The following is a 26,843-nucleotide window of genomic DNA, read 5'->3' as shown; positions in this document are numbered from 1 at the left end:
TAAGCTCCTTCTCTCCATCGCAAATCGTGGGCAGTGAAACATCACATGCTCTGGATCCTTCGGTATGCCATCGTATCAGGGACAGTTCGGAGAATCACCCAACCCAAAGCGGTGCAGATACTGCCTGTAGCAACCACCGTGTCCCGTGAGGAACTGGGTAATTTGGTAGTTGGTCTCCACATGTTTTCGCTCAAGCCACACCCTAATTTTGGGAATGAGCCTGTGTGGCCACCGACCTTTCGTAGACTCGTCCCATCTGCGTTGGCAGAGATCAAGCGACTCTGACCTTACCGCATTTCTACGCTATGCATTCCCCTCCATACGTCTTGCATTGTACAGGACACTCATTTCTTTGGCCAGAATGTCAACCGGGATCATGCCTGCCCCCACCAATACTGCCTCATCTGATGTGATTCTAAAAGCACAGCAAACCCTCAAAGCCATCCGCCGGTAAACCGAGTTCACCTGCTTCCGTCTCTGAGAGTTTGCAAGCGCCTCTGCCCACACAGGCGACGAGTAGAGCAGGATGGACCGCATCACTCCGGCTAGCACCAACCTCCGGCAATGTTTCGGTCCACCGATATTTGGCAACATTTTTGCAAGTGTCGTGGTGGCACCGGCTGCCTTTTGACATGCATACTTTAGGTGTTCCCTAAAACTCAATTTGATGTCAATTATTACCCCCAGGTATTTGATAGCCGGCTTTGATACGACCGTATGTCCACCAACCTCCACTTTTACAGTGTTATTTTTCCAGCGTTTCGTTATTAAGACCGCTTCCGTTTTCGCGTCCGCCAAGGTCAGCCCGGCCTTTTCTAGCCAGGACTTTACTGCTCTCACTGTTTCCGTTGCGTAAACCTCCACATCTTCTGGGTGTTTTGCTGCAACAACCACAGCTAGGTCATCAGCAAAGCCGACAATCCTAGTCCCCTCTGGGACGGGAAGAGCAAACACCCCATTATACATGATATTCCACAACAGGGGACCAAGTACCGATCCCTGTGGTACCCCGGCTGTGACAATGTACTCTTTGGGCCCTCATCCGTCCCGTACCAGAGAGTCCTCTCCGAGAGGTAGTTTCCCACCAAATTCGCTAAGTATCCGGGGATACCTATGTCAGCCAACGCCCCTTTAATTCTATTCCAGTTGGACGAGTTGAATGCGTTTTTGACATCCAACGCCACCACGGCACAGCAGCCGCCAGAAATCAGTGCACCTTTTGCCAGGTTTACCACCAAGCGAATTGCGTCCCCCGTAGAGTGGGCGCGTGGGAAACCAAACTGGCTTTCCGACAAACCATTGCTAGCTTCGACGACTCTCTCCATCATCTTCCCCATTGTATCCAACAGGCAGATAGGACGATACGACGCTGGGTTTCCAGGTGGCTTGCCAGGCTTCGGAAGCAACACCAACTTGTGCTTTTTCCACTGGGCAGGGAATATTCCTTCTTTTAGGCACGCCTCGAAGGGGTTGGCGAAAAGGTCGGGCCTAGTCTTCATTGCCAGTTTCAAAGCTCGGTTGGGGATGCCATCGAAACCTGGGGCTTTGTTGTCACCGAACCTACCACATATTTCCCGCAGCTGCTCCACAGTTACAGGCGGTATTATGCCGTCATTCAGCTGGACAAAAATTTGCCTTCCCCTATTTTCGTGGTGAGGAAACAGAGTGGTAACAAGTATACTTAATCTAAAATAAAAAATAAAAGCATACACTAATGTATACTGATTAGGATTTGGAATGCAATTGTTATCGTGGGTTAGCAGTTTTCGCAAATAATTGGACGGGAAGGATGACGGATGAGGAGAGCGTTAGGGTCCGGGACCGGGGCCGGGAGTTCTTTCTTAATGAAAAAGTCCAGACAGAGAAGCATATAGAGAAGTCTTCGGCACCTGAAAACGAGGCAAACTGTACCAACTGGTCCTCCAAGTTGAGGGTTGGTTATAACTACATGTAAAACAATTGATACGAAATCACAAAACCAGCCTCGGACTGGATTCAATTTACAACGATCGACCAGGCAACTAAAATAGACAAGCGATTCGCGCATTTTTTCATGAATCTTGCGTTCCCTGTACAGAGAACTGATCAACAGCTAGCCGATACCCTGTCCTAATATTGAGCTGATGTCATATCGTTGCAAGAGGGTTTATTGGACAGGTAATGGTATCCTATTACACTAGGTTGGGGAAAAAGTGATGTCGTATTCTGTCAATAGATGGCGACACTTAAACATATCTTGTGTTGTACTTATCGCATCGGCTCATACTATACGGCGATTTGAAGACGACAATCTGGGCTCTCTTTGACAGTTTTATGATCGTACGTTTCAGTCTCAAGTTATAGCGCGTCAAAGATGGAGTCCACCAAGCAAGAAATTCGTCATATTTTACATTTTTACTACCTGAGAGGTAAAAATGCAACGAATACGGCCAAAAATATTGTAACGATACGCACAGCACAGCGTTGGTTCGATCGATTTCGTTCTGGTGTAGTGGATGTCGAAGATACACCCCGTAATAGTAGGCCAATCGTGGTAGAAACCGATAAAATCGTCGAAATCATCCAAGTAGACCGGCATGTGAGCATTCGCTTCATTGACCAGGAACTGAGTAAGGACCATAAAACCGTTTGAAACCATTTGCGGAAGATTGGATTCCAAAACAAAGCTGGATGTTTGGGTGCCACACGAGTTGACACGAAAAGATCTCTTGGACTGAATCAACGCCCGCGATGCACTGCTGAAACGGAACGATTTCGACCCATTTTTGAAGCGGATGGTGACTGGTGATGAAAAGTGGATCACGTACGAAAATCTCAAGCGAAAAAGATCGTGGTCGAAGCGCGGCCAAGCCTGGATTGACGACCAGGAAGGTTTTGCTGAGTGGTTGGTGGGATTGGAAGGGCGTCATCCACTATGAGCTGCTCAACTATGGCCAGACCCTCAATTTGGTCCTCTACTGTGAGTAACTCGACCGATTGGCCAGAAGCAGCCAGGATTGGTCAATAGGAATGGTGTTCTTTTCCACCAGGACAACGCTCAGCCTCACACATTTTTGATGACCCGCCAGAAGCTACGGGAGCTCGAATGAGATGTCCAATCGCACCGCCCGTATAGTCTGGACCTGGCACCAAGTGATTACCATCTCTTCCGATCCATGCAAAACGCGCTTGGTGCTACTAAGTTCGCTTCAAAAGAGGCTTGCAAAAACTGGCTGTCTGAGTTTTTTGCAAATAAGGAGGGGGGGGGGGGGGTTTATAAGAGGGGGATAATGGAGTTGCCTTCTAAATGGCAACAGGTTTGCGAACAAAACGGCGCTTACTTGACTTAAATCGGATAATTCTAAGTATGTTAAATAAAGCGTTAAAATTCGATCACAAATACGACATTACTTTTTCCCCAACCCAATATTATAGGGGCTATCTAATAAACTAAGGGCTCGCAGTAGGGTTCCCAATTAGCAATGGTGCCTGCCCTTTGCCCTTCCGAGAAAAATTTCGAAATATAAACCTTATTAACGGTCACGCCCAAGGAGACCAACGAGTCACCAGGATGAACCCATTTGAATATCGTTGCACATCCTCTGGAGATAAAAAAAGGAAATCTGATTTGCGTCCAAACACTGAAGCGAACAGATTGAGTACTTTGGTGAATTGTTAAACAATCAATCTATCCGAGAAATGCTGTCTCTACCAAGCCTGGAGGAAACGGTCGCTGGAATTCATCGGCTTAGCAATTATAAAACAACTGCAGCCAATGTAATTACACCTGAATTCATTAAATATGGAAGCAACAGACCACACCAAGCCGTCCGTCAACTTATGCTCCAGGTTAGGGGCACCATATCAACGTCTGACGACTAGAAACGAAGTACAACCTCTCTTGGCGATATTCGCCAGTGCTGAAATTCTAGACGTATAACGCTACTGAGTGCCACCCATTGGATATTCTCGGTGCGTTTACCGCGATACCTCGCCAAGAAATCGTAGCCTGCAAATTTTAGCAATTCCTCAATCTGGGCCGCCTCCCCGTTCGAACGAGGTATCCCCCACATCAATCCAACAATTTTAGATTTCATGCAAATTTTCAATTTTCCTCGATTCTAGCCAGCCCTTCTCACTGACGATTTTCCACGATATCTCGTGTTCTTGGTATCGTAGCGTGAAAATTCATGCATTTCCTGAATCTGAGCCGCCTCCCCGTTCGAACGAGGTATCCCCCACAGCAACCTGACAGTGAAACTTTTGCCAATTTTTACAACCCGGGGCGCTCGGACATTTTCAATTTTCCTCGATTTCAGCCAGCCTCTGACGGTTTTCCGTGCCCGCCAGTTTTTAAGATCCTGGGTTGTGGCCATCTGTCCGTGAATTTTCGTCGATATTTCCGTCATCTTTTTAGATTTTTGGGATAGCTCTCCAGTTTTGTGCGAGGTCGACACTGCGATATTCTTTTTGCCATATAATAAAGTTGTTGCACCAAGTTCACTACCCTGGCTATTCTCGATAAAGCAATTTTGATAACAAACTGTTGATGTTGATAAATTGTACACAATTCAGTTTCTTTTCACGAGCGTGGAACGTTGTGGTAGCGAAAAGCGAAAGTTATCTTAAAGTCTAGACTCTGGGCTAGAAAGCCTATTAATGGTGAATTATAGTAGAAGGCATCATTAGATTGAGGCTGTGTGGCCGCAGTTCTCTGGCTAGGCAATAATATAGTAGTTGTATCTACAGAATAAAGTAGATACTCACTATTCTTGCCTAAATTCGTTTAGCTCGGAATTTAAAAATGAATCAAATTTCAGTTATTTGGTGTGTGTCTCAGGTGCATTTTGTACAAGTTAAAATGGAAGTGAAAGTAAAGGTTGTGTAGCCCCAGAGCCACTCTACACTGAACAGTTAAAGTGAAAAACAAACTTGTTGAGAATAAAGGGAGAAATTTCATTTCTGGAACTCCATAATAGATACACATCGAAACAACAACAGTCTTTTGCCTTTTTATTTCCGTTTGAACGCGAGTGAAACAAGAAATACAAAGAATAACAATGGCTACTTTAATTGCAATATTAATTTTGATTCTGGTTAATGCAAATGAAGTACTTTGTGAGAATCGACGTCCAAACGTTGTGTTAATTCTTGCGGATGATTTACGACCAACCATTGAAAAATATGGAGACCAACTTGCTATAACTCCGAATCTGGATCGGTTTATTGAAAGGAGTTCCTACTTTACAAGAGCATATAGTCAGGTTTGTAAATATAACTAATCACTCTTGCATTCAAAATTTTGTAACGAATGATTTCATGATTACGATTACGAGTTTCGTGATTACACGATTGAGATTATAATCGAGCTCTCCTGGTTACGATTGTAATCACATAATCATGCTTCTGCATAGTTGGGACGCGTTGATTTGAGATAGATTTTTCGGAGTTCCTGAAGATACATAGAGCCTGGGAATGCCTAGTCTATGCAAAGGATGTATTTCCATTTTGTTATACGCTCTTTGATATTCGTTCTGAAATTCAACGGAGATTTTGAGCCTAACGGTGAAGAAAAGTGCCTCGAAGAGTACTGAAACTGTTGCCTGCAGTGCGGCGTAATGTTATTCATGTCGCTGCCTCTACTGCCGATACCATGGTCAATTTTCACTGCGATAAACTTATGTGTTATGACATTTGCTATAAGTTTTCACTCAAAAGATATTTCACTGTGACGAAATCAAAAAACAAAGCCGAGTCCCGCTTCTTCTCGAATAGACTCGTCCCATTGTCAGATAAGCGGTACATTCTTCACCACTTGGTTTCCGGGCATGGCCACGCGGTCCAGCGAGTTCAGTGGCCACCCGCTGCGGAGTGGTGGTATCTGTTGTGCGGTAGCTGCACTTCTGCACAGGAAATTAAAATTCAAGCTGTCGCGCCACATCACTCCGCTCGGGGGCCTCAGGCTCTCCCCGTATACCAGCTTCGCGGGGCTAGCAGCAAACTCTTCTCGGCTGGCTGTTCGGAGGCCAAGTAGGACGAGAGGCAAGGCTTGAGTCCAGGACGGATCGTCGCGGGCCATAATGGTGGATTTCAGCGTCCGGCGCCAACGCTCTAGTATCCCATTGGATTGCGGTGGAATGCAGTAGTCCGTAGGCATTTGAATCCCAGGAGTTTGCCCAACTCCGAAAAAAGGGTGCACTCAAATTGCATTCCCTGGTCAGTGATAATCACTGCAGGGACACCAAAGCGAGGGGTCCACTCTCGACAGAGGGCTTCGGCAGAAGATTACGCTGTAATGTTAGCCAGAGGTATTGCCTCAGGGCACCTCGTGAACCTGTCGATGATTGTGAGGCAATATTTGAAGCCGTGCGAATTTCGCAAAGCGCAAAGCGGACGAAATGGATCGCTTGGTCGTTCGAGGGAATGATCCCATTTCTTTTCTTACACGCCCAGTGACCTTACAGGAGTTGATGTTGTTGTTCATAGCGGGCCAGAACTATTTTCCAGTAATTAACCGATTCGTGGTCCTGATGCCTGGATACGCCAAATCGTGAACCGCATGGAACACTTCCTTGCGAAAATAGTGAGGTTTGAGCCGAAGATAGACAACTCTCGAAATTTGTATTTTGAGGTCGGACTTGAGGCTCTGAAGTACTGCATCATCTTCTTGTGCCTTGGCGATAACCGGGAAGTCGACTGAGGTGGGGATGTTTGCTTAGGGAACACGTGTCAAAGCGTCAGCAACTATGTTGTCCTCGCCGGGACACGTGCTGTATATCAGAAGTGTACTGGCTTATGAAGCTTAGGTGTCGAAGCTGACAAGGGGACGCTTTGTCGGGCTTTTGTTTTAAAGCATATTTTAGAGGCATGTCGTCTGTGAACGGCCTGCCTTCTAGGGAGAAACGGAAGTATTTGATGCTCAAGTACGCGGTAAGCAGTTCTCGATCGTAAGTACTGTAGTTCCGTTGAGTGGAGATCAGCGGTTTAGAGAAGAAACTCAACGATTGCCAAACTTGATTCACCTTTTGGTGAAGAGTAGCACCTACTGCGACGTCAGAGGCATCAACGAATACGGCTAGGGGTACATCTTGTTGAGGGAATGACAAAAGTGTAGCATCAAGCAACTGCTGTCGGGATTTTTCAAACACCTGGTGAACCTCCTCAAACCATAGAATTACCCGTGTGTCCTTGGTTTTGTGGCCAGACCAGTTCGGTTCAAAACAGACTGGTGGCGGGCGGTCTTGGGCAGGAAACGACGATAAAAATTTAGCATGCCCCAGAACGTCCACAGCTTTTTCACTGTCTTAGGACGCGAGAAGCTTAAAATTGCTTGCGCCTTGTCTGGGTTAGGTTGGATTCCGTCAGGGGTAATGGAATGGCCGGAGAATCTCACCTGATTCTGGAGAAACTTTCATTTGAACACGTTTAAGACTAGTCTGGTCTCAAGGAGACGTTCGATGCACTGGAGATGGGCCAAATGTTCAAACTCTGAGGGAGAAGTGACCAGAACATCATCCAGGTAAACGAAACAGAAATCAAGATTTCCCAGGACCGAATGAATAAACCTTTGAAAGGTTTGCGCCACGTTGCACAGCCCAAAAGTCATCCGCGTGAACTCGAAGAAGCCAAAGTGTGTGCATATTGCCGTCTTTGGTATATCTGCAGCGATTTGGTGATAGGTCTTGGCTAAGTCCAAGGTCGAAAAGATGCGGCAGTTTGCGTGATGGTGCGAAAAGTCGTGGATGAGTGATATGAGGTATCGATGGTCTGGGCGTTTAACCTTCGGTAGTCCCCGCAGGGGCGCCATTCACCGTTTGGCTTAGGGAACCTATGGAGTGGTGATGACCAACAGCTGCCTACAGGTCGGCAGATACCCTATTGTATTAGTTACTCGAATTCCTTCCACGCTATAACCAACTTCTGAAGTGGCAGGGGACGCACCTTAGAGAAGATAGGGGAACCAGGGGTGCTGATGTAGTGCAGAACATCGTGCTTCACTGGTTTCGAGAGACTACATTCCGTAGTAATCTGGGTAAACTTTTGGAGGAGTGCCCGAACACGAGCGACGGTAATGTCCTCCAAGAGTACGGAAAGGCTGTTACTTGGGTGGGTCGAGATTCTCCCTGACAAAATGAGGCTGGTTGTGGGGGTCTATAAGTGACCTGTTCTGCAGGTCCACTAGCAACTCATAGTGACACAAGAAGTCTGCGCCTCAAATGGAGAAGCCGTCATCCGCTACGATGAACCGCCAGGAAAACCTTCTACGCAGGCCAAGACTCACGTCCATTTGCCTATACCTGTAGTTATTTATTGGTGAGGAGTTTGCTGCTGCGGGTTTCAAATTTTGTGGTATTAATCGGTGGTGCCGGGGCACGGCAAGAACCAAAACCTTCGCGTCACAAAAATTCAATTTCTATTCAAAAATTACTGCAACACCATTAACTTCTTAGGATGTCTGAGCTCCGTGCTCGCTCGCGGTTATCGAAAGACTGGGCCTAATCCCGCTTCTTCTTCTATCGACTTGTCCATTGTCAGATCAGCGGTACGTTCTTAACCACTCGGTTCGGGCCATGGCCATGTGGTCCAGCGAGTTCAGTGGCCACCCGCTGCGGAGAGCTCTAGTGGTGGCATCTGTTGTGCTGTCGCGTCACAAGTCAAAGTAGACCTCCTATTCAAGCAAAAACTGAAACCTATTATCCGCTAATAAGTCAATTACTCAGTACTCTGTGTTTTCTACACGTTCATGCTCCTAAAAAGGAGACTGCATTGTTGGAAAAAGACACCTTATACGAGGTAATAGGACGAAGCCTCAAAGCGCGGCCCAGATTTGATATTAAAATCACACTTCGAGATTTTAACAATTAAGTAGAGACGGAGTCCATAGTCAGGCACGGATTATCCAACTAGCGATGTTAGACGAAATGATCTTTGGAAGTACATATTTAATCTACACAAAAAAAAAAGATCCACATACAAACGTAGTTCTGTCTAGATAAGACCATTTTCAGCAGAATTGACCATACGTCCGTCACCACTAAACCTTGATGCATGCCAGCCTAAAAAAGGGTCCAATATAGACTCGTCAAGTAGTCAAAGGGTAGTATAGGTCCCAGAGCGAAACGTGGACTGATACCCACGATGGAGCATAAAACCTGGGAAACGCCTGCTGAACCAACACCAAAAGCTTTACTACCAGACCCTCTCTCCACCTTCACGTGGTGACTGCTGCGAGCTCTTTCTTAACGAAAAGCCGCAAACGGAGAAGAATGAAGGCGACTCTCCCGCATCTAAAAACGGGATAAACTGTACCAACTGGTCCTCCAGGTTAGGGGTTGGGTAGGGCCGACAACCCCTACATGAAAGACCAACGTTACGAAGCGACGGAAAGAACCTCTGAGAGGATGGACTTTACAACGACGAACCCGGCAACGACAACAGAATAACGATTTGGGCATTTTCTCATGGAACGTGAGCTCCCTGTACAGAGATGGAGCTGCCAAGCAGCTAGCCGATACCCTGTCCCAATATAGGGCTGATGTAACAGCGTTGCAGGAGATGTGTTGGACAGGGACTTGTTTCTTAAAGAAGAGCAGTTACACCTTAAAGTACAGAGGCCATCCAGTAAACCGTGTGCTCGGAGTAGGCTGCTTAGTTAGCCAAAAAATGAAACCTGCTGTTATCGGCTTTGAAAATTTAAGCGAAAGGCTATGCACTCTGCGTTTGCGAGGCATATTTAGAAATGTAAGCCTCATTAACGTTCACAACCCTACAGAGGAGACTGCAGAGTCGGAGAAGGATACCTTCTACGAGGCAGTTGAGTGGACCCTCGAAGCTTGTCCCAAGTATGATATCAAAATCATATTTGGAGATTTCAACAATCAAATAGGGACGAAGCCCGTATTCAAGCGATACGTCGGCTCCCATAGCTTACATAGGGATACCAATGATAACAGATTGCAGATTATTCAGTTAGCAGTATCGCACGAAATGATTGTTGGAAGTACCTTGTTTGCGTGGAAAGTAGTCCACAAACATACGCGGACCTCTCCAGATGGGACCACTTTCAACTAAATTGACCATTGAACACCGCCACCTTTCAACCTTGATGAATGTCAGAACATATAGGAGGGCCAATATAGACTCGGATCACTATCTCATTGGCTGAGTGCTCCGAGCTCGAATTACAACACCACCTACAATCCCCCTGGCAATCAACTGAGAGTGAATACTGAAGCCACTCACAACACAGCCCTCCGTAATACCTATAAGGGAGAAACGGATGACGCAATAACCGCCGCTAATGGATGTCCTGAAGCATCAACAAATGATTTTCACAACCACCTGAAGAACGTTATCATTGAAACGGGCACGTCAACTGAAGGCGACGGACAAATGAAAGAAGAAGAAGAAACAGTCCGTGCAATCCACTGGCTTAAAAATCATAAGTCGCCAGGAGCCGATGGAATTACAGCCGAATTAGTTAAATATGGAGGCGACCAGGTACACCAAGTGGTTCATCAACTTGTGCTCAAAGTTTGGGACAGCGAATCAATGCCTAACGGCTGGCAACGAGGCATTATCTGTTTCATACATAAAAAGGGAAATATCACAGAGTGCAGCAATTATAGAGTTATCACGTTGCTGAGTACCATCTATAAGATATTCTCCGCTATCTTGCTAGGCCGGATAGCCCTATACGCTCAGAACATTATTGGCTGATATCAAAAAGGCTTCACTCCAGGAAAATCAGCAACAGCTCTGATTTTCTCAGCGCGGCAAGCGATGGAAAAACTGTTGGAATATGGACATCAGTTGCACCATCTACTCATCGACTTTAAAGCCGCCTATGATAGCATCGCCAGGGTAAAACTGTACACGGCCATGAGTGAATTCGGTATCCCGACGAAACTAATAAGACTGACTAGGCTGACCCTGACCAATGTGCGGAGCCAGATAACAGCAGCAGGATCACTCTCAAGACCATTCGATATCAACAACGGTCTTCGACAAGGGGATGCCCTATCATGTCTCCTCTTTAACCTGGCCCTCGAGAAAGTGATCCGTGATGCTGAGGTAAATACAAGAGGTACGATCCTCTTTAAGTCCACCCAACTACTGGCCTATGCTGACGATATCGACATCATGGGAAGAATCACCCGAGACGTACCAACTGCTTTCATCCAGATCGAGCAGGCAGCGATCCAGGCGAGATCTTGGGCTGCACATCAATGAAGGCAAGAAAAAATATATGGTGGCAACGTCAGCACCGAAGACGAATCAACCAACAACATCAAATCACACTGGTCAAACAGGAAGAATAAGGAGAGGAGGATACAACTTTGAGACCGTTGACAATTTCTACTATCTAGGGTCGAAAATCACAATCGATAACAGCTACGATGATGAAATCCGCGCACGGTTGTTGGCTGCCAACAGAGCCTATTTCAGCTTACAAAAAGTTGCTATCCGCTAGCTGCTGAGCAGCATTTGGTCTATCCAGTGTAAGGGACTACACGTCGTTCCATGAGAAAATGCGCAAATTGTTATTCCGTTTTCGTTGCCTGGTTCGTCGTTTTGTAGTCAATCCAGTCCAAGGCTCCTTTTGTGGCTTCGTAACAGGTTGTTTTCCATGAAGGGTTGTCAGCCCTACCAAACCCCCAACCTGGAGAGCCAGTTGGTACAATTTGTCCCGCTTTTGGTGTTGGCTCAGCAGGCCAGGTTTCATGCTCCATCGTGGGTACAAATCCACGTTTCGGCGCTGGGACCAATACTACTCTTTGGTCGTTGTGTTGTTATGGTGATGTTTGTTATGAAAATATAAGGTGAAAATGCCTGAGCATACTATAAAACACCAGCTCCAAATCGTCATCATTTAATTGTAGGTTAATCCCTTAGAGTATCACTCTTCACTCTTGAAGTAAACGACTATTAAAAAGTTCTTATTTTGGGAAAGTTTGTATACCTTTTCCAAGAAATCTGTGTTTCACAGTACTGATATCTTTCACATTCACTTAAATATGTAATCGTTCAATTTAACGATGATAACAAACCAACCAGATAGCTGAGTGGTTAGAGCGCAAGGCTGTCGTACGGAAGGTCGCGGTTCAAATCTCACTGGTGGCAGTGGAATTTGTATCGTGATTTGACGTCGGACACCAGTCGACTCAGCTGTGAATGAGTACCTGAGCCAAATCAGGGTAATAATCTCGGGCGAGCGCAATGCTGACCACATTGCCTCCTAGTGTACCGTTATGGTCTTGAATGAAGTGCTCTAACACACTTCAAGGCCCTGATCCAACATGGATTGTTGCGCCAACGATTATTATTATTATTATTAACAAACCAACCGTAAACCGAGATCCGCTTTCCCACAGTCACCCTTATCTTATAACAAAGACTACCGGATGTTATTTGGATCACCAGATGATCATACGATTCCAATTTTCATTGATAACAAGTGGTTGATTTGTGTAAAACAAAAAAAACCTCAATTAAAATCGATTAAGTACCTGTCACCAGATAATCATACGATTTAGATATTTATCTATTGGCTAAATGGTGAATGTTTATTAGGGTTTTGTATATGCCCATATATCCAAAAGAGTTGTGTATACTTTTTTTCACTAAATATAATCATAATCAAGTATTAAATGGAAGGTCTTGATTAGTTCTTTCCAAAGCTGGCGTTTGTAGTACAGGGAGAGTGTGGGACTGGAAAGTGATGATTTAATGATAAGAAATTACGCGCCGAGAAAATCTGATAAAAGATCATGAAACTGCTACTATACGGTCCCTACGCCTCAAATTACCTTCCATACCGACTCATGTTTAAAATGCTTTAATATAAACCATAATTCTACAAAGTTTACTGCAAATCGCACTATTATTAATACGGTAATAAGAGGTCAAAGTTCGAAAGATGGTTCCTCCGTCCGCGTAATTACATCCTTCATAGTGACGTATCCACATAACTTCGATGCCGTCGCCCAACCCTCCTTTAGGCCTGACCAGCGGAATAAATTACGAACAAACTTCCGTGTCGCCCGCTTGCCTCGCTGACCAGCATAAACTACTTGTCAAGTAGTTTAAGTCTTTATTATCAAAATGTGAGAGGCCTCCGTACCAAGCTGTTGTGTTTCAATCCTTCTGGGTTTCTAACCCCATCTCAACTATATCACTGAAACGTGGTTGAATGATAGGATTTTAGGCTCTGATCTCCTCGAGGGGCTCTGTATCTTTCGCTGCGACAGAGATCGCGTAGCTTCAAGTAAGTCAGCTGGTGGAGGTGCCTCGATCGTGTTTAATCCCCCCCTACAAGCCAAATTCATATTTTCTTCATCTTCTACCTCCTTTGATGGTACCTTACGTGTTTTCCCTCTCAACGTCGATTCTTTGATTATATGCTGCGTACACTTCCCTTATCCCAGTCCCTTTATCTTTACTATGAATTCTTCGACAGTCTTTCAGAAGTCCTTACTGTAACTTTCCCTCTCTTTCTTTCATTGTCTATAGTGGCTTTAACCTTCCTTTGCTCCCCTGGCCTAACATTCCCGGCCCATCACAACTTCCAAATTGTCCTTCTCATCCGTCCCTCCATTTATTCACTGTCATGAACTCCTGTGCTGCTCTTCAGTTTAACCGCACAACAAATCCCACTCTCGATTTAGTCCTCTCCAACATTCCTAAACGGCTCTTTTCTGAATTGTCTCTTGCTCTTCCATATGTTGCTCCTGATGTCCATCATCCTCCTCTTGATTTCCAGGAACAAGTGCCACGTCTCAACTCCAATATGCACAAGCCCTCTTAGCTCAACTTTCGTAAGAAAAACTTTGAGGGTTTGAACTTAGCTTCCTCAGTAAACTCAGCCCGTCAGCCCTCCTCTTTTTTTCCATTCTGTCCGATCTCCTTCATAGTTACGTTCCTTCCTCCCCCAAATCCCTAAGGCCCTCCCCATTATGGTTCACCACTGAAATCCGTAAAAAAAATGCGTCCAAAGTAAGCTGCGAAGAAAAGTTTTTCCCTCCGGAAGCCGAGCAGACATTGACCATTTCAGCATGCTGCGAACTTCAGTTAGGTCGCTGATAGTTCAGTCTAGGAAGGATTATCTGGACAGGGTTGAAGTCGAATTGGCACCAGATAGCAAACATACACGCCAGAGCATTCTGCATATCGTATTGTAAGGTAAAACCGTTATAATTTAGCTGGAACAATTAGCATTTAAAGAAAAGCTTTATATATCCGGCATTAAGTAAATTTATTGTGCACACTAAGTTGGCAACAATTTTGCTTTAAGGACAGTTTTCTGTCCTTGTAAAGCCGACTAATAATAAAGGGCTTTGCGACAACCACGAAGGTTTGAAAATGATCAAATCACAGTCCAAACTAACTATTTTTTTTTGGGGGAGGGTAGATGAATGAATTTACGCACAGAATGTTGGACTCCCGGAATGGTACGTCGTTGGACTACCAACTAAATGCCTCCCCATCGTCAGAGAGCTAGCCTGGAACCGTTTGTCACATTACTTCGGGCTAGTTCCCGAACTTTCCCGCCTTGCGGAGCATTCAAATCAGGGAATTCCTTTCACCAATGTGAGGGGAAAGGGAACTGTCAGTTCATGGTGCCCCCTGCCATCCGGCTCCTCCACTGGTCGAGCTCCATCTTCTTAGCAACGAGAAGGATCCAAGCGTAATGCGCGACACGGCTCCACCTGTCAACACTCCTCAGCACATCTTCGACAATGTTATCTGGAGAGTTGCTGACAAATCCCATCCCACCTGCCACAAGAAAAAAAGTGTGATGGCCATCGTCCACAACTCCATTGCAAAACACACAACCCGGAGATCGTGCCTTTCCAATCTTGTGCAGGTAACACTGAAAACTTCCATGTCCACTTAAAAATTGGGTAAGGAAATAGTCAGTCTCACCATGCTTTCGATTCAGCTAAGCACCTAAGTTGCCGATGAGCCGCGCAGTTCATCTGCCTCTAGTTTCATTTTGCCAAGAGAGTTGCCACTCGTCCAGGCTGCGTTGCCGTTCTTCACGAGCAACCAAGCAACGGGGATCACTCCCCCGATCACCATCGCGTCCGGTTCAGAGACAGTGCGGTACGCAGACGCCACCCGCGAGACATTTTTGTTATACCTCCTTGCCAAGAGCGTCAACTCATACCTCAGCGCCGTAGGGCAGGACAGATTGCGTTGAAGTCATCAGGAGAGGTTGCTTCCTAGACGTAGAACCCCCAATATTTGCTATTAACCTACTTCACGTCGAAACTTCAGTAGCAACCTTGTTCGCTACTGCTTTCATTTGCTCAAAAAATCTCATCATTGAGCCAAGAGTCAGCCCGGCTTGCTGAACGATATGGGACGCACGCTCGGAATTCTCTTATTGTCAGGATGACTTCTTCGTTTTTTTTTCAGTGCAAGGTTGAAACCATGGATGGATGGACTCCATCCATCCAGTGGCTCGAGTTTAAGTAGACTATCATAAGTAGTGTTCCAGAGTTCCGGCTCTAGGATGGATCCCTGTTCTAGCCCCGTCGTGACTTCCATCCTGCTCTGACCGTCTAGCAGTTCATAAAGCAGGAAGTGGTTCCTCTGATAGTCCGTGAATACCGGTAAGCAGCACGTGAAAAGTATTGTCTAGTGTGCCTAGAATGTCATTAGATCTTAGGCAATTAAAGGCGTTTCTGACGTCAAGCGTAATGAGGAACACCACCCGACGAGTTTGGCGGCTATGTGTCTACGATGCACGGCATCTACGACTTGCATGACAGTATTAACTGTGGATCTTCCTGCTCTAAAACCGAACAGCCATGCAAATCCATCTACGGCAGCACGTATTGCTTCACCGAGTCTATTTCTGATGAGCTTTTCGAGCGTTTTTTCAACAGTGTCAAGCATACATAGTGGGCAGTATGAGGGCGGCAACTCAGGGTCGCCCTTCCCTTTGCTGGCCAGCGCAAGCCTCACCACCTAGGAAGGAAAATGCCGTCTCTCAGGCAAGCATTTAATGCGCCAAGCAGTAGATCTGGCCGGTGTTGAAATATCAGCTGTACACCTCTGCTGGAATACTATCAGGTCTTGGCACCTTTCTGCTTTTCTTAGAGAGGGCTGCCTGTTTCAACTCTTTTATATAGAAAAGTGGACAGTCCTCCGCGCTCTCCGCGGCGACGTCATCACCCCATATGGGGTGCGCAGGGGATAGTTCCTGTAAAATGCGGTCTATCTGCTCGGCCTTAAGTGAACAGGGTTTCCGCAGCGCCCCGATTTTTCGGTTTACCAGTTTGTAACCGAGTCCCTATGGGTCCCCATTCATCTAATCACCCCAGATCCTGCCAGTAGCGAGCTTCGCTCTTGTTTATTGCTCTGCGGAGTCTCCTTCTACTTCGTCATTATGGTGCTTGCCTCCTCCCGGTCACTTCCAGAACTCGCCACCCGTCTACCAGCGACACTAGTGATTCCGCCGCGAAGGTTACGCCTGGAATGCTTCCCTCGCAGTCTGGGCGCCGGAACCCAAACAAAGCCATCCCCTCGGCCTTCGGTAAGAACCCTAAGGAGGATGCCGTCCCGAACCCATATGGCAGCGGTACCTGATATGTCAGGGTGCCATGAAACTGGGTTCTTGTTTCGGCACTGCTCACTGATGAGTACTAAATCAACTTTGGTCTTCGCAGCGAACTGCAATAGCAACTCGTGAGCGGTTGCACTCCAGTGCATATTGATTTGTAGGATGCAAATATGTACGGGAGTGCAACCGCTCACGAGTTGCTATCGCAGCTAACTTTTAGGAGCCATTAAAACAGAGCTATTCAACAAAACCAAAAGAATGGTAGAGTCGGTGAGTATTTAAACGAGGGTTTGCTTTTAGTCCGCCGTATATAGTTAAAAGAATAAATAAAATCCATCTAAGGGAAGAAAAATAAAATCTAAACTTAAACGAAACTTGGATGAAGCAGGCCTGACCAGAGAAGTGAAACATTGCTGCAAGTGGTTACTGCTAAAATGGGGAACCCCAAATGGGTATTTTATTTCTGAGATTTGAGCATTTTTGTCTCAATGATTCCAAAATAAATGTTTAGAGTTACTTAAGAGATAAAGATGCGCAGATAAAGCAATAAATAAAGTAGTAGTACGTTAATTTTGGAATTCTCAACCCCTGTGAATGGTAGCGGACATTAACACAAGTACACTATCCAGGCTATTCTCGATATTACCCTTTTCAAAACAAAGCCACACATTTACACAAAAAATATAATCCTTCATTGAATTTTTAACTACGACCATACAAGGGATTACCCTTCCGATAACCCAAAAAACACACAAAACCTTAGCTCAGCTGTTTCTTAATCTTTTAGCGGGGGTCTTTATGTTTTCTCATAAAGCCGCTGGTCAGTGCTGAAGCTGCGCTACTATCATATAGGTGGTGGACGTTTCAAAGGAGAACTACCAGATCCCTCAATATTCGTTTAAATCAAAACTTAATAGTGAACTGAATTTCAACTAGTTGGTGGCTGTGTCTCAAATACACGTTGAACTAGTTGATAAGAAGGCGCAAGTGAAGATTGTGTGGGCCTAGAACGACGCTATACTCGAGAGTCATTTCTACAAAGCTTTTATCTCATCCACGGTGAAATTATTCATCAGTAGATATAAATATTGACAACTAACTCGATGTCTGTGACTAAGTACTATTTTCGCTCGAGCCTATGCAGCGGGTAGTTTTCATTCGCGAATGAAGTCAATAGTACGTTTGAAGAAAGTTCCAGCAAACAACCCCATGACTACTCATATTATCAAGTTAATTGTGATTCTGTTCACCGTACGCATAGTACTCTGTGTGAATCAGCGTCCAAACATTATTTTAATTCTTGCGGATGATTTGCGACCAACGATTGGAAAATATGGAGACCAATTAGCCTTCACCCCGAATCTGGACCGGTTAATCGAAAGGAGTTGTTACTTTACAAAGGCATATAGTCAGGTTTGTCTATATAATTTTATCACCCCCTTTGATATCGGTATAATAATTTATATCTATTCTGTTGACTAACTGCATTTATTATCAGAATGACAGCCAAGAGGTTTATCTATTTGGAACCAAATAAATGTCTGGGACCTAAGATAATAAATGATGGGCCCACCATCTCTGATGTTCGCCTAAGCAGTTGAACAATTTTAAATGATGCACAATGGCGCACAATCGCTGCTGGTTCGTATAAATACAGCAGACTGTTCCCTTGAAGCAAGTGTTCCCAAGTCTTATTTTCCTATCCCACTTTGGAGACCATGGTTTTCTACCCTTTCTTAGCAGCATACCTCAAGAGCTTGTCGTTTCTTGTGCTCGTCTGTAGTGGCCGCGGCTTCGTGACAGGAGCGGGATTTTATTTGCCTTTTTCGGGATTAATTTGAGCAGATAATATATTCTATAGTGTTCAATTATCTTAAATTTCAACGCATATTGCACAGTATTGCGCGAATTGAGGGGAATGTTCTTCCAAATCCTTCAACGCTGCTGCACATGTTGCTGGTAACATGAACTCGAGAAGTTCAAGACCAAATTTAGCTGGACCGGCTGATCAAGTGACGGCTGATGGGCAGAGGGGGTCATTTTTGGTTAAAATTTCGGTCATGTTGGAAGTGAGTGCCAGTTCTGTTCTCTGTGCAACAAACTAAGAAGAAGGATTTTTGACCGCGGTGGATCGAAGTTGCTAGATTTTGATGTGAGGTAACTTTACGAAGAGGGAAAGAATTGGAGGGATTCGTTGAACATTGTCCGGACGGATCGAACCCGTTAATTTGCTGTAAAAGCAGATTTTGTTTCGGATCGCAAGGAGGCAGTTGGGTCATCATCCTTTGTGGAATTGAACCTCTCGAATTTCTGGGGGTGTCACGGTGGAAAGGAGAGCGTTAGTTTTTCGCAAAGGATTCACATCAACGGGAGGATTGCCTTTGGTTTTCCGTGATTTTCCTTTTGAGAAGATTGCTGTTCGGAGAACTTTTCCATGGTTAAGTGTTTAGTGCAGTTTTTTCAGATTTTTGGGGGATTTTGTAGCCTGAAAACATTCAAAGCTAGCAACCGAGCGTGATGAAGGGGAAAAACGAAATTTTTGTCTATGCCGAGTGGAAAATGTGAATCGCAACCAAAAAATAAAAGGCCATTAACAGTGTTGAGTTTCTTTCCGGCGTCGGTTTTGTTTGAGATTTTGTGACAACGAGGGTAGGCACTAGTTGGGAAAGAGTTTTGCTTTCCGCGTAGAGGAGACGTTATGGCCGTTTCGACTTCAAGTATTTTTGTTGTTTTCTGTTCAATTTTTTTGAATTGATGTACAATTCCGAAGAATTACTGTTTGCGTAGAAGGGCCCGATTATAGGTAGTGTATTTAATATCTAAACGACTCCGTGCTCCTTCAATAATTTGAGAACCTATTGAGCCAGATTTTATCCACTACCTTACGGTCATTGGTACGCTTAGAGATTTCGTCGTTATATAGGCTCCGAAATCATCCATCCTCATGTAGGGAGCCAAAAATTATTCGGAGGATTCTTCTCTCGAACGCGGCCAAGAGTTCGCAATTCTTCTTGCTAAGAACCCATGTCTCCGAGGGCTGGCATGATCATTATCTTGTACAGTAAGTGCTTTGATCCTATGGTGAGACGTTTCAAGAGCAATAGTTTTTGTAAGCTGAAATAGGCTCTGTTGGTTGCCAACAACCGTGAGCGGATTTCATCATCGGAGCTGTTATCGGTTGTGATTTTCGACCGTATTTAGAAGAAATTTTCAATGGTCTCAAAGTTATAGTCTCCTATCTTTATGGTTTTCGTTTGACCAGTGCGATTTTATGTTGTTCGTTCTTTGGTTTTTGGTGCTGACATTGCCATCATGTACTTCGTCTTCATTAATGTGCAGCCCGAGATCTCTCGCCGCCTGTCCGATCTAGATGAAGGTAGACTGAATATCTCGGGTTGTTCTTCCCATAACGTCAGTATCATCAGCGCAGGCCAATAGTTGGGTTGACTTGAAGAGGATGGTGTCTCCCACATATACGTCGGCATTGCGAATCACTCTCTCCAATTCCAGGTTAAAGAGGACATATGATAGGTCATCCCTTTGTCGTAGACCGTTGTTGATGTTGAATGGTCTTGAGAGTGATCCTGCTGCTTTTATCTGGCCTCGCACATTAGTCAGGGTCAGCTTAGTTAATCTTATTAATTTTGTCGGGATATTGAATTCTCTCATGGCCGTGTACAGTTTTACCCTGACTTTAAATCCGATGAAAAGATAGTGCAACTGATGTCCATATTCCAACAGTTTTTTGGAGTGAAGCCTCTTTGGTATGGACCAGTGATGTTCCAGGCATATGAGGCTATCTGACCTAACAAGATTACAGAGAATATCTTATAGATTGTACTCAGCAACGTGATACCTCTTCAATTGCTGCACTGCGTGTTATCCCCCTTTTTATGTATGGGACAGATAACGATTCGTTACCAGTCTCAGGCATGGATTCGCTGTTCCACACCTTGAGCATCAATTGATGAATAGCTTGGAGCATTTGGTCGCCTCCATAACCAATTCGGCTGTAATTCCATCGACTCCTGGCGACATACGGTTTTTAAGCCGGTGGATTGCAGGGACTGTTTCTTCTATGTTTGGTGGTGGCAGCATTTGTCCGTCGCTATAGGAAACGTAAAATCTACCCAACGGACTCGAACCGGCAGTATATGAAGAATATATTTTATAAGACCACCCAACGCATTTTAGGTACGATAACAAAGATTTCCAGCCTAAAATCCATGTGCACCCTTAAAGTAAAGCATATGGACTGCATCGCAAGCAAAGAAGAGATGGAGGAAGCGATAAAAAGAAATTGATCTACGGTCGCACAGCCGGGGTTTGCAAAGTGTAGGACAGAAGCACTTTGTGTTACAAATGTGACCACCAGGCCAAAAATCGAAAGCTTGCACATCGGCAAAATGCTGTATTCTTTGCAAGGACGGCGATCTGCTGAAAACAGACGTTACTCATGTTTCCGTTTCCGGGCAATCCCAGGAGAGAGGGCGTTGCTAAATGTCAAATAAGTCAAGCAACATGATCCACATACTGCAGTTAAGTCCTTGGTGTTTTAACGTAGGTATCTGTCGTGGAGACTTAATCCTACGGTCTTCTTAAGACACGGATTGATTTTGGGACCATAATCAGAGCCCCGCTGTGACAAGCAGCAACGGTACCAGTGTATGCAAGTACATGGCTTAACATTCATACTGGTGGATGCAAGACCTACCTAAATCTCTACCGAACTAAGGAGTACGGCACCCGTGTTGAAACGCAACACCACGCTGAGGCCCGAAGGTCTCTTCTCGCTTAAGCATCACCAACAACCCCCATGAAGCTCCCACTAGGGGGCCAACCACAAACAACCGAGCTGTACTCATATACGACAGGAATTCTCCCGAAGTATATGAGTCCAGGGGCTACCCCGGTTCCCATGGTACCAGTATACCCCTGGCAAGGTTTCGTGGCCGAAGCCACTTCAGATGAGCCCCCGTGCAGACTCGGGTCTGACCGCCCTTATTAAGCCTTGGAGCATTCGCCTATTGCATCACGGCCGGCAACCAACGCGATAAAGGGTTTCCCTGCAACCACGTGGAGGTTTTCCTCGGCCACTCGGTTTTGGTTCAGCCGACAGGGTTGTCGCCCCGTCTTCCTCCCCGCCACCCCAGAGCACCATCCGCATACTGCAGGTAAACATGCATATGGACACAATTGATTGCGACCTGCTGCCATCTCCGTGAGCAATATGGTCAACTTGTAAGTGCAAAACCATGGCCATCGTGTACCTCATACAAAATGTTCTACTTGGAGGCGACTTTAACGCCAAAGTACTCGAATAGGGCATGACTCAGCTAGAGTCTAATGGCACCTAAACTTTGGAGAAGGCAACCAGGACGAGAGTTACTGTCGAGATTTCGATGCCCTGGTTACGAGGGCACTATCCCTGATGTGACCCTCACTACGGAGTCTTCGGTGCCAGCACAGCAGCAATGCACGGTACTGAAAGGTTTCGCTGCTAATGATCACCAGTGTACTTACTTTGAAATGACAAGTAGCTCCTCCCTTCTCTGGCGACTGGAAAATACCTACCTGATGGAGCATGAGAAAATCGACGTGGGCGAGTTTGTCGAAGCTCTCTCTTCAAACTCGTGTTACCGTGTTCCATGGAAGCAGTGAAGATAGAAGAGATCATGCAGGCACTGTTTCCTATTCACCCCATCCAAGCTGCTGCTGTCAATTAGAGGGGAAATACTAAGGAATGCCCCATAAATTGCCTTCCACAGTGTACTGTAGTGTATCGTTCCGGTCTTGAATGAAGTGCACACTTCAAGGCCCTGATCCAATATGGATTGTAGTGCCAAAGATTATTATTAATTCGGCTTGCGTTGAACAAGTCACGAAGCTTGAACTGATTGATAAAACCGAAGACGACTCCGAGGCAACATCAGCGTACCGCCCTCTTAATATGTCGAACAAGGCGAGAAAACTGTTTTGGGAGCTAATCAAGCCAAAATCAACTGACGCAATATATGTTGCAGGAGATTTCCGACCAAAATAAAAAATATGGTTTTAAAGCGGGGAGCTCTATTATTGATGCGAATGAAGAAGTGGTATAAGCAGTGAAACTCGTGCAGGATCATAGTCGCTATAGTTGGTGAATGATGTTCCATGTGACGGTAAATGTACGGGACGCAAGGTGGTGTGACATGCTAGACTTGGCTACTTTCTTGCAGATAGTAAGAGACTATTTAAAATTCCTCGCCGTAATATACGAGACATGGGAAAGCCAAAGACAATGGGTATCACATCGGGGACGGCTCTAAAATCTTACCTTGGTCCGGACTCTTGAAATGCCTGATTAATGGTATCTGGTCGAATGATGTTATGGCACAGGTCGCCGCATGCAAACAAGCTCAACATACACTGGAAATGGCGATGCGCTGGGTCAGCAGATGCATGATTGAACATGGATTCTCTCTAACTTTGGAGAAAACCGAAATAGTCGTCTTGACCAAGGAAAGGGCATCCACAGTCCCTCCTATTCAGGTTGGTGAAATCGTTGCCTTGTCGCAGCCAGCGGCCCTGTCAAAATTATTCAGCATGATAAGCAGGAAGGTTAGCTTCTTGGAGCAGATTCAGAACACTACAGACAAGGATGCAACTGGACAGTTTGCAGTTTGCTTGGTAATTGCCAATGTCAGAAGTCTCTTATCTATTAGGCGTCGTTTGCTGATGATTGTGTTTCACTCAGTCCTCAGTAAGGAGATATAACATAATTTTCCAAGCTGCAGAGTGAAGGTTTATATACCTTAGACAAGCTAATGAAAATATGGAAGCCGTTACTCGTGAGGAGGAAGCCCGCTCTCTCAGTGCATGACTGCAATCCTGAGGAACAGAATCGAGACGTAGATCACGATCGCCCAACTGCCACATCTTTTTCTTCTACGGAAGTGGGAGCGCCATCGGCGAAAGGTTGTTACATGTCTCCGGACATCATAATTGAGACAATGGCTGAAAACGAAGGCCCGCGATGTCATCTGGTTGAGGAAGGAGTCTGGAACTTTATGCGTAAATGCACTTGACATCCCGACCCAAAAAAACCCCTTCACTGATCTCGAAAGCCGACACCTATAACGTTGCAGTCTCAAGCCTATAGGAAAAGTAGCCCCCTATTTGCTTTCGCACTTTCTTTGCATCGGCTTGGAAAACGCTGTTAGTCCAAAAATATCTGACCAGTCAACGCTTCTCCCAATCTATTGCCTAGCACTATCCAGGTGACAGTGTTTAATGAGGGCTGAAAAGTAAACGAATTCATCTCAGCGATGAACACGTTCTACGAACTTCAAACGTTAATTGCTCCCGGCTGCAGGAGTGCTTTGGAGACAACTAATAAAAGTAAAAAGAGAAATATTGAACTAATCGAATTTTGATTGATATTCAGAACTATTTTCATCACAATATATTTTTGGCTTTTCTTTTCAGCAAGCTCTTTGCGCTCCGAGTCGAAATTCCATGTTGACTAGCAGACGACCGGACACCTTACATCTTTACGATTTCTACAGCTATTGGCGAACATTTGCTGGCAATTTCACAACCTTACCGCAATACTTCAAAGAAAATGGATATTACACTTATTCCGTTGGTAAAATTTTCCATCCAGGAGTATCGTCAAATTTCACAGATGACTACCCATTCAGTTGGAGCGAACCAACGTTTCATCCTTCAACGGAGCGGTATATGAATCAACCAGTTTGTCCGGATGGCAGTGGAACACTCAGAACAAACCTTATTTGTCCGGTTAAGAAATTTTCCCAACCAGAGGGTACTTTACCCGATATTGAATCCAAAGTTGAAGCGAAAAATTTCTTAGCAGCGTTTAAGAATAGATCTCAGCCATTTTTCTTGGCTGTTGGATTTCACAAACCCCACATACCGTTTAGGATCCCAGACAAGTATTTCAAACTATATCCTCAGACGAAATTCGGAAACTCAACTAACTGGAGACAGTATGGGGTTCCAGATGTTGCTTGGAATCCATATACTGACATTCGAAAAAGGCACGATGTAAAACAACTTGACATACCTTTCCCATATGGACCAATACCAAGTGCGTTCGGGATGTCTATAAAACAGGCTTACTATGCATCGGTATCATATATCGACAACCTCTTCGGCAACCTCCTGTCGGCGGTAGACCTAAACAACACAATCGTGGTTTTCGCCAGTGACCATGGGTGGTCTCTAGGAGAGCATGGAGAGTGGGCCAAGTACAGTAATTTCGAAGTTGCACTACGTGTTCCTTTAGTCGTTTACGCCCCGGGTATTACTCCCAGACGCATTGACAATATTGTGGAGCTTGTAGATCTATTCCCCACTTTGGTTGACCTAGTGAATCTACCACCTATAGCCAAATGTAAACGCTTCTCGAAGAAAAAACTTTGCACTGAAGGAAATAGCTTACTGCCACTTTTAAAGGGATTGTCTGCTCGTTGGCCTGATCAAGCGTTTAGCCAATACCCTCGTCCAGGACCTATTCCTCGAAAGAATAGTGATAAACCCCGACTGCCAAAAATTCGCATAATGGGATACACAGTAAGAAAGACGGACTTTCGATACACAATTTGGATGAGATTTTACCCTAGAAACTTTTCAAGTGGTAAATACTCCCTTCTTTCCTTTGAATTCGGTTTATAAGAAAATATATTTGTTTTGTTTTCAGATTGGAGCCAGATCTTTGGCGAAGAGCTATATGACCATCGATTCGACTCTGCCGAAAATGAGAATCTAGTAGATCGCCGTGAATTTAAACGCATCCGGCTTGAATTAAGGTCACTCCTCAAGAAGCAATTTTCATTTGGGGCTTCACTGGGACGTCCGCAACGAAAAAAATTATCATGGAGAGAAGCTTTGCTTTACGAAGCCTATCGGCCACAGATACTGCAACCTAGTTACCCATAAGTTGAAACTAATTTAGCTTCAAAATTTATTTATATGTTTTTATATTTAATTTTATATATACTCTAACCAGATAAATTTTTTCCAACTTTTCTTGCTTAAGGCATGAATTAGAATCTTCTTTGTGGTTGTCCTGCTGCTGCAGGCCTATCATGTCCATGGCTTCAAATTTGGTGATAATAAAGTTGGTGCTAAATCAAAGAAAAGATAGTAATAAGAAAAAAAGACTGCCTGATTGTCCAGTGAATTGGAGACATATGAATAGCTTTTCAACTACATACATTTATCTGAGTCTAAACTATAAAATCTCTTCCAAACCTTCGGCTAAAATGTTATTTTCTGCTATAGATACTACTCGAATCATACGCTTCAGGTATCAAATTGAAAACTGTCAAAACTCTCGAAAGCCTTTTGCTTTTGATCTAATTTTTAGTAAGATACATTGACCGAATGCAACATGATTATTGAATAGTAAAAATCTCATTTTAGCTATTTTAACTATTTTTTTAAACTCAGGGATATTAACTGTTAAGATTATATAGAATAATTCATCTAGATTGAAATAAAATTTTTTATCTATTGGAGTTAACAAAAAATAAAAGATGTACTTTCCTAAAATAACGAGAAATATTACTTTATTTTCCATATACCGATATTTCGAGGACTAGTCATCAGTTTAAGCCGGGACACCCACACAGAGACACGTATCATCTTGGAGAGTTCTTTACTAAACATATGCTCAGCTAGTGAATTATGGCCAGTCAAAATACCCACAATACTTATGTAAGTCTTCCTGCTTTTCGACAGAATATACTTTGCGCTCCGTATGTTTGGTTCTGACAGGAAAAGTTTAGTATGTCTAGCAGCATTTAGGCTCTGCCACCTGTCATTGTTGAAAGCTTGTTCCCAATTTTTGAAGACAGCCTTAGCCAATGCTGGTGATACTCCAATTGTTAAAGCATCCGAGATTTCATTTCTCTCTACGCTACGGTGAACAGATACTCAGAGTAGTTCCACCGTATTGAATCTAGAGATAGAGTTCAAACGGTTACTGCTTTCCAGCATTAAGGAACCTGTCATTATGCGAAGTTTGTTCCCAACTTTTGATATCAGCATTATCCAATGCTACTGACGCCCCAATTGCTGGTTCCGGTCCGGACATGGGGGAAATTAAACCCTCTTAAACCCTCTCTCAATGACTGGGTACCCAGAGTAAATCCACCGCAGTGAATCCAGAACAGAGTAAGTTCAACCGATTTCTACATTCCTGAACGATTTTGGAAGTGGTCAAAAGACAGCTCAACGCCCTCAATGCAGCTTGACTATGGCTACAGACTGTGATGCGCCTGCCCTT

The 26,843-nt window shown here is 44.7% G+C and overlaps 1 protein-coding gene across 2 annotated transcripts; it reads left to right on the top strand.

The window, feature by feature from the left end:
- The first annotated feature begins 4,767 nt into the window (after nucleotides 1-4,767).
- On the top strand, nucleotides 4,768-26,096 carry LOC119650036 (iduronate 2-sulfatase). 2 transcript variants are annotated; one of them, XM_038052517.1, is made up of 3 exons: nucleotides 4,768-5,243; nucleotides 24,017-25,190; nucleotides 25,254-26,096. In XM_038052517.1, the coding sequence occupies exons 1-3, from the start codon at nucleotides 5,040-5,042 to the stop codon at nucleotides 25,490-25,492; spliced, it is 1,617 nt and encodes a 538-aa protein (XP_037908445.1). In that variant the 5' UTR covers nucleotides 4,768-5,039; the 3' UTR covers nucleotides 25,493-26,096. The 2 variants fall into 2 exon arrangements, with proteins under 2 accessions (XP_037908445.1, XP_037908444.1); XM_038052516.1 differs by lacking the exon at nucleotides 4,768-5,243 and adding an exon at nucleotides 17,389-17,962 and having other exon boundaries at nucleotides 25,254-26,093.
- The last annotated feature ends 747 nt before the right edge of the window (nucleotides 26,097-26,843 follow it).

This window comes from Hermetia illucens, chromosome 2 (assembly GCF_905115235.1).
Source record: "Hermetia illucens chromosome 2, iHerIll2.2.curated.20191125, whole genome shotgun sequence".
Classification (NCBI taxonomy): Eukaryota; Metazoa; Arthropoda; class Insecta; order Diptera; family Stratiomyidae; genus Hermetia; species Hermetia illucens.
The sequence above is the reverse complement of the archived record's forward strand: the minus strand, read 5'-3'. Positions and strand labels throughout refer to the sequence as shown.

Coding starts and splice junctions, on each gene's coding strand:
- LOC119650036 (XM_038052516.1), top strand. CDS start 17,714: ATGAAGTCAATAGTACGTTTGAAGAAAGTTCCAGCAAACAACCCCATG. Junction 17,963..24,016: donor TTACAAAGGCATATAGTCAG/GTTTGTCTATAT, acceptor TTTTCTTTTCAG/CAAGCTCTTTGCGCTCCGAG. Junction 25,191..25,253: donor CCCTAGAAACTTTTCAAGTG/GTAAATACTCCC, acceptor TTTTGTTTTCAG/ATTGGAGCCAGATCTTTGGC.